At 51.4% G+C, this 11,207-nt stretch overlaps 1 protein-coding gene across 3 annotated transcripts in view; it reads left to right on the forward strand.

The window, feature by feature from the left end:
• SBK1 (SH3 domain binding kinase 1) overlaps positions 1-10,413 on the forward strand; it is a 122,159-nt gene extending 111,746 nt beyond the window's left edge. For all 3 annotated transcript variants that reach the window (XM_072598220.1, XM_072598201.1, XM_072598210.1), the window contains 3 exons: positions 1,307-1,518; positions 1,933-2,135; positions 4,249-10,413. In XM_072598220.1, coding sequence (XP_072454321.1) covers positions 1,314-1,518; positions 1,933-2,135; positions 4,249-5,031 — 1,191 coding nt within the window. In that variant the 5' untranslated portion in view covers positions 1,307-1,313 and the 3' untranslated portion in view covers positions 5,032-10,413. The remainder of the gene's footprint in view (positions 1-1,306; positions 1,519-1,932; positions 2,136-4,248) is intronic.
• Positions 10,414-11,207: the final 794 nt, after the last annotated feature.

An 11,207-nucleotide genomic window follows, 5' to 3' on the forward strand; every position in this document is an offset into this window, starting at 1 on the left:
CCTAGTCCTCTGCCAGTTACCCCAGCTGGCCTCCTGAAGAACCAAAGAGCAGCCAAAACATAAGCACTCTCTCTCAAACAAACAGTCTCTCTCTCTCTCAAACAGTCTCTCTCTCTCTCTCTCTCTCTCTCTCTCTCTCTCTCTCTCTCTCTCTCTCTCTCTCTCTCTCTCTCTCTCTCTCTCTCTCTCTCTCTCTCTCTGTCATGGAAAGACAGTTGTTGCCCCCTAGTGGCTTGTTGTATTAAGATCCTTGTCCCTACTTCCCCAGGACGGTGGCCAGAGAGTTGTTTCAGGACCCACCAGGACTCGACTCTCCCTTTAGTCTCAAATTTGTGGCAAGGTCTGAGTCCACAGAAGGGAGGTTTCCTTGGTTTCAAGCCAAGTCGCCTGGATAGATGGCTTTAACCCTGGGCTCTCCATACCCCAGTCTGCCCTTTGGGGTTAGTGGTATTGCTGAAGTCACATACAAAATTAGGCACATGTGGTATCCCCCAAAATGCAAAAATATGCACACACAGTGGAATAAATCCCCCTTCAAATATACAAACAGCACTGAACTGCCACTCACATGTAATAGTATATATATCCCATCCTGTGTTTCCATAGGGGGAAGCTAGGTGGCTCAGTGTGTGGAACAGTGTTATAGACTCATCTTCCTGAATTCAAATCTAGCCTCAGATACTTACTAGCTATGTGACCCTGGGCAAGCCACTTAACCCTGCTTACCTCAGTTTCCTCATCTGTAAAATGAACTGGAGAAGGAAATGGCAAACCACTCCAGTGTCTCTGTCAGGAAAACCCCAAATGAGGTCACACAGACTAAGACTTGACTGAACAGAATATTTGCCTATTAATATCAGCAGACACTGTCTACCACTCTCTCCCCAACACATACGATGTAGTAGTTAGGAAAGAGTGAAAATGGTGTCATGGACTTTCAGAGCCATAGATCATAGATTTAGAGCTAGAAGAGAGCTCAGAGTCCATGTAGTCCCCCTTCATTTTACAAATGAAGAAATTGAGGCCCAGAGTGGCTAGTGACGTGACCAAGGTTACACAGGTAGTGCCCAAGGCAGAATTTGAACCCAGGCTTTGGAACTCCAGAACCAGTACTTTTGCCACTGTTTCTCTGAGCTCTTGGGAAGGAATAGGTGTTCAGTTTTATTGATGTCTGTCCTTTTGTCTTCTCAGGGTCATCTTTCTTCAGCCCAATGAGAGCTAGGAGCAGGTCAAGCCTCTACTTACCCTTGCCTTCACCCTCAGCCATCCCCCTCCAGCCTGTTTGACCTCTCTCTCCTCCATGCAGGGAGAAGATGAGTGGGGGCTGTCCAGAGCAGGAGCCCCCCCGTGCACTGGCCTGCTGCAGTGGCAGTGGTGTGCCCCTCCTCACGGAGGACATGCAGGCCCTCACCATCCGCACACTGTCAGGCACGGATGTCAGCAAACACTATGACCTCATCCGGGAGCTGGGCAAAGGCACCTATGGCAAAGTGGACCTGGTGTCCCACAAGAGCACAGGTGGGTTCTGGGATGGCCTGAGTCCCTAGATGGAGTGTACCCATTGTGCCTAAATGTCCACAGGAACATTAGGGTATATTACTCTACTTGTGCACCAAAATGTAGGTCATACATGTCTATACACACAGAGATATGTAGCCTATGTACCTGAACTGGCATACAGAGGTGGTTTGTATGTGGCAGCACATACACACACACACACACACACACACACACACACACACATACGCAGGTATGGTGTGGGCTATAACCCACATATATAGTCTGCATGAGGCCATGCAGTTAGGGGACTGTCTCCAGCAAGGGCATCACCCAGCAGAAGGGTGGAAAGCAAGAGGAAGATGATGGAAAAGGGCATGCTAATGATACCACCACACACATGTCCCAATCCTCACAGCATTATCTCACTTGCAGGGACCAAGATGGCTCTGAAGTTTGTGAATAAAAGCAAGACAAAATTGAAGAATTTTCTTCGGGAGGTCAGCATCACCAACACGCTCTCCTCCAGTCCTTTCATCGTCAAGGTCTTCGATGTGGTGTTTGAGACTGAAGACTGCTATGTCTTTGCGCAGGAGTACGCGCCCGGTGGGGACCTCTTCGACATCATCCCACCCCAGGTATCCCCCATGGCCCAGTTTCTGGCCTCTTCCCCTTGGAGCCAACATCTGGGGTGACATGTTCTTCTCTCCCTCCAAGATAATTCAGCCCAGCCTCCACAGGAAGGACCTGAGGATCTGGGGTCTGGAAATTTGGTTGGAGCCTGACTCCTAGGGAACGGGGGAGGAGAGTGTCAGTTTGGCTCATTTCTTTGTGGACACCTCCCTTCCTCTGCCTCCTAGGGGAGCCAGAGTCCTGACCCATAGGCTGACCTATGGAACTCTGGTGGATAATAAGAACAGCAGCATTTAAATGGGGCTTTAAGGTTTGCAGAGTTTACGTATGTTATCTCATTTGATCTTCACAAGAACCTTATGAGGTAGATATTATTATTTTCCTCATTTTACAGATGAGGAAACCAAGGCTGAGAGGTTGAGCAATTGCCCCAGATCACACAGCTGTTGAGTGTCTGACAGACCAGGTCTAAAATCCCAGAGGACATCCAGACAAGAGAAACCAGGGCAGGAAATCCTCCTCTCCTCCAGAAGCCAATCCCAGTCAAGCATAGAAAAACAGGCTCAAAAGGTCCCGCAGGAGAAAAGGGGATTCGAAAAGCTTGAATTAAAATAAAGATCAGCTCTTTCCCCAGAGTAGGACCCAGGGGGTATGAGTAGGGTTAGCCACAAAGTCTCCTTCACCCTCTGGTTAAGGATTGGGGCAGAATAGGATATGGAGAGGTCAATCCATCCATCCCCCTGCCTCTACTTAGCCCAACGTCCAAATCTACTCAGGAAGAAGGACCATCTTAGCATAACAGAGGACAAGTTTTCAGGCCTAGAGGGCTCCCCTACCAGTTACACTGACTCCACAAGCGCTTCCTTTGCCAGCCTTGGTGGGGAGGCAGGGAAGGGAGGAGGTGGGGAAGGAGGTAGAATCATACACTCATAAAGTGTTAGTTCTAGAAGTAGATCTTGGGAATCATCTAGTACACTCTTCTCCTTTTACAAAGGAAGAAACAGAACCTCTGAGGTTAGATGATGCACCTAGAACATGGCAAAGCTGAGAGCAAGACCCTGTACTCTTGGCTCCAAGTCCCAAGTTTTCCCACTGCACTTTGGGCCTCTGGTCGTGATGACAGCAGCAGCAGCCCTTCACATCTCTGGCACCCTTTCTTCTTTCCAAAGCACCTTCATTTCCCTTCTATCTCTGCCCCCACACACTCCTGTGAGGTAGATATTTTTATCCCCATTTGCAAAAGGGAAACGGAGGCCTAGGGGAGTTTAAGTGACTTAAGATCAAGCAGTGGTAGTGGTACAAGTGAGATTAGAACACGGGTCTCTAAACCCTTCATGGAGGGTCGCTCAGCTACCAAGTAAAAGAGCCAGGGCTAAAGTGCAGGTTGCGTGACCCACAGTTCAAGGCACTGGGGATCTTCATTGCTTAACCCAGGGTCAGTTCAGTTAAACAGAGACTTCATTATTTTTCTTGTTGAGTCCTTACTCATCTTGACCCCATTTGGGGTTTTCTTGGCAAAAATACTGGAGTGGTTTGCCGTTTTCTTCTCCAGCTCATTTTACAGATGAGGAAACTGAGGTAAACAGGATTTAGTGACTTGCCTAGGTTCACATAGCTAGTAGGTGTCTGAGGCCAGATTTGAACTCGGGAAGATGAGTCTTCCTGACTCCAGGCCCTCCACTCTATTCGCTGTGCACATAAGCAGAAACAGCATGGAGTCAACGGAAGAGCTTAGACTCAGGCAACTTCAGTTCAAATCCCAGCTCTGTCACTGGCCAAATTTGAGCAAGTCACTTCTCAGCAGCAATTTCTTCATCTGTAAAAGGAGAAGACTAGATGAGATCATCCAAGGAACTTTCAGTTCCAAAGTTCTTATTAAGCACCTACTAGGCACAAGGCGTGGTTCTAGGTGTTGGAGGTACAAATGTAGAAATGATACAAGCCCTGCTCTGAACAAGGCTAATGGAACAGGGGCAAATACAAAGGAGAGGTCCAGGCAGAGCATTTGAAAGAGCAGAGAGAACTTTTACCGGAAAGGAGTTTGGAAAAATCTTCAGGGTGTACTTAGGGGAGGGATGTTTGGGATGGGGCCTTCTGATCCCCTGTACTCTGCCTCAGGTGGGGCTCCCTGAGGACACAGTGAAGAGATGTGTGCAGCAACTCGGCCTGGCCTTGGACTACATGCATGGCCGGCACCTCGTACACCGGGACGTCAAGCCTGAGAACGTGCTGCTCTTTGACCGTGACTGCCGACGGGTGAAGCTGGCCGACTTTGGTATGACCCGCAGGGTGGGCTGCCGTGTGAAGCGGGTCAGTGGCACCATCCCCTACACGGCTCCCGAGGTGTGCCAGGCAGGCAGGGCAGAGGGCTTTGCCGTTGACACCGGCGTCGATGTCTGGGCCTTTGGCGTCCTCATCTTCTGCGTCCTCACAGGCAATTTTCCCTGGGAAGCCGCCTCAGGTACGGATGCCTTCTTTGAGGAGTTCGTGCGGTGGCAGAAGGGGAGGCTCCCGGGCCTGCCTTCCCAGTGGCGGCGTTTCACTGAACCAGCCCTGCGGATGTTCCAGCGGCTACTTGCCCTGGACCCTGAGAGGCGGGGACCAGCCAAGGAGGTCTTCCGCTTCCTCAAGCACGAGCTCACCTCAGAGCTCCGTCGTCGGCCTTCTTGCCGTGCCCGCAAGCCTGCTGGTGACCGCCTGCCCGCCGGGTCACACCGCCAGGAGGCCCCAGCACCACTTAAGAGGACGGTGCTGACCGAGAGCAGTGGGACCAGGCCCTCCCCTCCCACCCCTCCTGAATCTGGCCTTACCTCACCAGGGCCGGCCAGCAGGACGGATGGGCGTCAGGACAAGAGCAAGGGGCAGCTGGTCCTGGCCACAGCAATAGAGATTTGCGTCTGAGCTGCCCTCCCCCCCACCCGATGGCAGTCCCCCCTTCAAGGGCTCCTCTGTGGCATCTCCTCGGGAGGGCTCCTCACCCCAACAAATGGTTGCACCCATGAGGCTAGCAAGAACCCCCCCAGATCCAGTGGGTGAGGGGGACATAGGGGAACGGGGGACTCAGGGTGGGGAGAGGACCTTCCTTTGCCTGCTAAAGGAACCAGGAGTCACTGTTCCCAAAGCAGAAAAGAAACACGGTTAGACAATAGTAATATCGTAGTACTAGCCTGAGTAGCTCTACCCAGATCAGTCAGGACAGAGATAGAAGAATGCCCTGTTCAGATGGTGAGGAGCTGGTGGCCCCGCAGCGCCTCCAGGCTCCAGGCACTGCCCTCCCCTCAAGGAGGAAGGCAGTGGCATTGGGAACTGCAGGGCTGGACTGCAGCAATTCCATAGGGGCCTCGGGTAAGACATTAACCAAAAATCTGTATGAGGATCCAGGAAGGAGATAGGATAGTACCTGCCCCCCTGCCACCAAGATAGTGAGGGGCCCAGAACCTGGATCAAGAGGGACAGACTGCCAGAGCAGACCCAAGGTTTGGAGGGAGGATCCTGTGGGTCACAGGGCATTATCCCCAGACCAGCTAAGGGGGCAGGGCTAATGCCAATCTACTTTCTCCACCCTTGTTCCCCACCCACCCTCAATTCCTTTTCCCCGTCTTACCAATTTCACTGGACCATCTGAAGTCTTTCAGCCTATCCTAGCCACTCTGTCCCATCCCTGGCTTTCTCCTTCCCCCATCTCTTTCCTACCCTCTCCTTCTATCAGCCCAGACTCTGCCTCCTCTGTCTTGGGTATCACCCTCTCCTCAGGCCCTTAGCTTTTCTTTTCCCTCTTCTTTGCCTTTGGGAAAGAGATAGGGCTAGGTTTTCCTTAGAGGGCAGGGAGAGAGAAGGGGCTGTTGATCCCCACGTCTTGGTGGAGGCCCCAGGATCAGAGAAAGCTCTCACTGATGAAGATAGGAGAGAGATCCAAGGTTCTGGGCCACATAGAGCAGGGAAGGGGGAGCAACCACAGTAGCTCCAGCCCCTGGTTCCAAGCCCTGCATGCTCCAGAACTGTGAGCAGGGCAGGCCCCAGGACAGGCAAGGAGAAGATGGCAACCAGAAGAAAGAAAGGAAGGACACAGGGAAAAACTGACCCAGCTACCTGAAAAATGTAGCAAATGTGTAGTGTGTGTACGTGAGTGTGTGTGTATGTGTGTGTGTGTGTCCCAGACGTAGAACATAGAATGTCAGAGTTAGAGGAGATCTTAAGAGTTCATTTAGTCATAGGATCTTAGATTTAGTACTGAAAAGGACCTCTGATTTTACTGATGAGAAGTAAGGCCCAGAGAAGGGAAACCCCAGGTTACACTGCATGTCAGTGTCGGAGCTAAGACTACTTTCCAAGAGGGGTAATGGGTCCCCCTCATGGAAGGCAGACTGGTCACACATGATAGGCCTGTGACCCACTTTGCCATGTCAGTCCTGTCATCTCTCCCATCTGTCTGGGACAGTTGTCAGTGGGGATATGGCTAGAATTCAAGTGTTAGGGGGTGGGACTGAGAGATAGAGCCTCAATGCAACGAAAGGAGAGAGAGAGCAGAGGGAGGATTTGTCTAGTCCAAACTCATCTAAATTCTTATGCCTGGGTCATTAGGCCTTCCTTCTGACTCTCCTTTGAGTCAGAGTAGGAAGGGAATCCCCTACACTGGACTGGGGGAGGGAATACCTACCTTCCCCTTCCTATTCCCCCAACCTAAACAATGATAAGGAGTACTCTTAGGAGATATCAATAAAGAATGATCTTAGTAGGAATCCTGACAGAGGCCCAATAAGCAACTGATTCCCATTGCCAGTGACCTAGGGACAATGGCCTGTCTAGCAAGACAGGTGGCTGGGGGCAGAAAACATGACTCCCTAGCAGAACTTCCCTATACTGGGCTGGGATGAAGAGTTCTCTGGAGGCCTAGGGGGAGGAGAGGGTGCCCAGGAAGCTGAGGGTCCGAAATTGGGCAGGGCAGTGCAGGGACATTGTTACGGGGATAGAGAGAGTGGTTCTAGCCAGGCAGCCATGGACTCTAATCCCTGAGCCTGTGTGGGAGTACTGCCTCAGAGGAATCCTGCCCCAAGGAAATCCAATATTTTGTGTGGCAAAGGCCAACGCCACCCTGGCATGGGGCAAAGGCTTGGGCCCTATCAGAATGGAAGACTCAAAGCTAGAAGGGACCTCTAGTTAAATGCTTTCATTTTACAGAAGAGACAGAGGCAGTCCAAGGTCTATATTCAGTTAGTTACAAAGCCAGGACTCAGAGCCTAGTCTTCTGGCTTCCAGCCCTGGGCTCTCCCTAAAATGACTATCAACAGGGTGGTAGTAGGGCCCTAGGATTGAGGAAGGACCCAGGGCAGAAGCAGCCCTGATGGAGGATTCCTCAACCTTTTCCCTCGCTTGCAGGGCGTTTGTGCCAGAAATGGCTCAGTAAGTTTGGGTTGGGATCTGACTTGCCAGCTGTAGTGCCCTAGGTCAGTCAGGCAACAGTCACTTACCCTGTACCAGGGTCCTGCCTACATCTACTGAGAGGAACTTGGGTGAGGGAGGGAGCTGGGTAAGGGACAGTGGGGATAAATGTGAGTGGGTAAATGAAGGTATGAATGCCCTGCCTCACCCAAAGGTGAGTTTCTTCCACTGGCCCCTGATAGAAGAGGGGAACAGGACTCACAGGTCACAACAGTCTCCACGAAAGCCCTCAGGGAACCAGGCAAGGATCCTTGGGTGAGGGCATGGTGGTGCAATGGAAATGCAACAGGAGTAGGCATCTCCCTGCCAGTCTAAGAGGAAGACTGAGGAAATGAGAGTGGGGGCCCACCCCCACAAGGAACCCCTCTTTCCCAAGCTCCCCACCACCCCTGGCTCTTCAGGGGACTCTCAGCAATAACCTCGTATCTGGTGGGGCCAGGGAACCTAGGGGCAGCAGATTCAAATGGTTCCCCATCCTCCAGTCCCTCCTATCCAGCCAAGGCCTCCTGTTCCTCCCCATCCCACCACAGCCTCCACTGACAGAGGAGGCTCCAGGGACCCCTTGCAAGCCCAGATGACCTGGTCAACACCTCACCCTCAGGGTTGGGGGTCCCTCATCCCCATCAATCCAGAAAAGGGTAGGCACTGGTAGCACCCCACTCTTTCCATCAGGGCCTGAGCCCCTGTGTATCCAGCACTCAGGTGAGGGATGGGGGGGTAGGCTTTGGGGAGCAGCCCCCATCCTGTCTGGCCCCACCCAATGTCTCTGAGTGGGATGGGACCCCAGGTGGCTCCTGGGAGTGGAGTGCCACACATACCCATCCTACACCAAGCAACAACCCCCAATCCCCTCCCCAAAGATCACTCAAAAGGGCTATTGACTCCTCACCCCAGACCTAGGCACAGTTTACAACCAAGCTGACCCTACATTGGCCTCAGCCTCTTTCCATTCTCTTCAAAGAGGGGCAAAGGTTCTTAGACACTTCCAGGGCAAAGTTCAGGCTTAAAGTTGGAGAGGGGAAAGGGAAGGGGAGGGCAGAGAAGGGCAACATACCTAGCCCAGCCAAGATTCCAAGTGTCTCCTTGAGGGGCCTTCCCTTCTCCAGCAGGCATTGGTTCCCTCTGGAGATGTGCTAGGGAAGTAGCAAATGCCCCTCTCCTTCCCTAGACCCATCTCAGTGGAGATCCCTGCTTCCTCATCCCCTTCCCTTGGGCAGTCCCAACAGGGCAAGCCCCAGGCCTGTAGCCAGGCAAGGCCCTGAGACCACCGGTGCCCAATCCTGGATTCTTCCTCTTTGACTCCTCCTTTTGCCTTAGGCCTCTTCGAAGTCCTGATCTCTCTCGTGCAATAATGTTGAAGCGAGACTCCGCCGTAGACAAACTTCTCAAACTCTTTTTTTTAAAGATCCTGTTGAGGTTTTTCTCTCATTGTAGAATCAAAAATTGTTAGAATGGGAAGGGGACCATATGTACCATCTACTCCAACCCCTCATTTTACCAATGAGGATGCTGAGGCCCAGAGAGGGTAGGTGACCTCCCCTAGGTCACACAGCAAGTTTGTGAGAGAGCCAGGACTAGGGCCACGGTCTTCTGATTCATGGTCAGTCTAGAGCTCTTCATGCTACACCTTGCTGCCTTCTCTGGCCATCAGATTGGGACCCTTTGCCACAGAAGAGAGGTTTTGGTCACAGATGTTTACCTCAGTTTATGTCACTGTCAAAGAAACAAAAATATATATATATAGCAAAAAAAACACAAAAAAACCCACGATAGATGTGAAAACTGCAAAACAACAACAGAAACTTCCCCTAGTAATTCTTCCTGTTGTGAAGGTGCAGTGTGTGTTTCCCAAGCTGGGCAGGGTTATCCACCTATCCTGCCTGGCCTTGCTTCCTGTCTTCAGTCTGTCAAACACCCCCAGACCATGCCCACCACTTTTTTTGGACTGATCAGGGACTGAAGGGTAAATCACATCTCCCTCCCACAATGAAATCTCCCTGTGAACTGGTGCTTCTCAATTTTTCACCCAGTAGTTGTGCACTAGGGTGGAGTGGGAGGGTTGGGAGGAAGAACCTTTGTGGTTTCCCAGGGTAGAGTGTGTCAGGAGCACCAAGAAAAGGAGCCTAGTGCCAAGTGACTGGTGAAACCCTCCTGGCCAGCCCCTACAACCCAGAGCAATCAGGAATCTGGAAGCCAAGCTGGAGAGCAGATCATGGGGGGGGGGGGATGGGGAAGGTCTTCAAGAAAGGAACTTGGATGCTGTGGTCTTTTTTCATTGGCCAGGTCAGGCATTGGACCCAGGCCTGAGCTCAGGAATTCCTGGGCCTCAGAGGCCTGGTTAGCCCCACTACCACCACCACCTCCCAAGCTCTGGCACCTCTCCTCTGTATTCTCTGGGCTGGGCAGATCCAAATTGGGAGACACCCCCAGTTAGTCTCTCCCAGTATACCCAGAGCCCAGCCTCCAGCAACCCTGTAGGCCTTCCTCACTTCCATCAATGCCCTGAGTTGGTCATCTAACACTATGCTCAGTGGGGGATCCCTGGGGCTTCCTCCTTGGCCCAAATATGGTTGGCTAGGAGTTTGAGGATAAAAATGTATGTATGCTCTCCCTGCACTGAGCCTGGGACGGGAGACCAGAGTTCATCTCCTACAGAGAAACTACCACTACCCTGCAGTCCCATTCCTCTCTGAAGACCTCATTGTCCTGTCTTCCTCCACCCCACCCATGTGTTTGTAAATACTTTGGAATCCTTTGTCCCTATGAGAAGGAGGTTTTTAAATGTGTTATTTACTTCTATATTAATGACAATTGCTATAAAATAAAGGGTTAAAAAAAACGAGAGAGTGAGTCTCCTTCTGGGTTTCCTAAAGGATGGGGCTGGATTGTGGGTGCAGTGAGGCTTTGAGGGGATGGCCTCAGTGGAAAGGAAACAACATTCTCATGATGACAGTATATGGACTGCCTTCAATTTGCCAGTGTCTCAGTGCCTGTGGGTCAATTGAGGACAGACTCAGAGGTACAACCTCTCAGCAGTAATAGCATCCTGGCTCATTCCCCCATTCAGAGTCTCCTGTCTAGGAAATATGAATTTGGCTCATTTTGAGGGTATTTAATGCAGCCCTCCTGCTAGTAGCCAAGGCATTCAGGAAATACTTTGATTAGGGCATAAATGAGACACAGACCAGAGACCAGCAGCAAGGGGGAAACTCACAGCATCAACAGGGAAGTCCCAGAGATTTGGGTAGACTCGAATCTTCTTCAAAGAACAGATTGGTGTCCCTACACAGTTCTACATCTTCTCCCCCTGCTACATAACCATCCAAGTCACAACTCCTGCTGATCGCCCCTGAGCTCAAGAAGCCTCAGACACCAGCTAAAGAAAGCCAAGCCTCTGATGCCTCTCCTAATGATCCTGGAGTCCTCCCTCAGATGCTCTGAATGGCCAGTTCTTCTGCACTCCAACCTTTCCCAGTGTCACTGCTTGGCACTGCATTCTGAGAAGTGGCATCTTCCTCTAATCACCCTTTTATGCTTCATTGTTGTTGCTTAGTCATTTTTCAGTTATGTCCAAAGCTTTGTGACCCCATTTGGGGTTTTCTTGGCAGATACTAGAGTGGTTTGCCCTTTCCCTTTCC

The sequence above is a fragment of the Notamacropus eugenii genome, chromosome 1 (genome assembly GCF_028372415.1).
Source record: "Notamacropus eugenii isolate mMacEug1 chromosome 1, mMacEug1.pri_v2, whole genome shotgun sequence".
Taxonomy (NCBI): Eukaryota; Metazoa; Chordata; class Mammalia; order Diprotodontia; family Macropodidae; genus Notamacropus; species Notamacropus eugenii.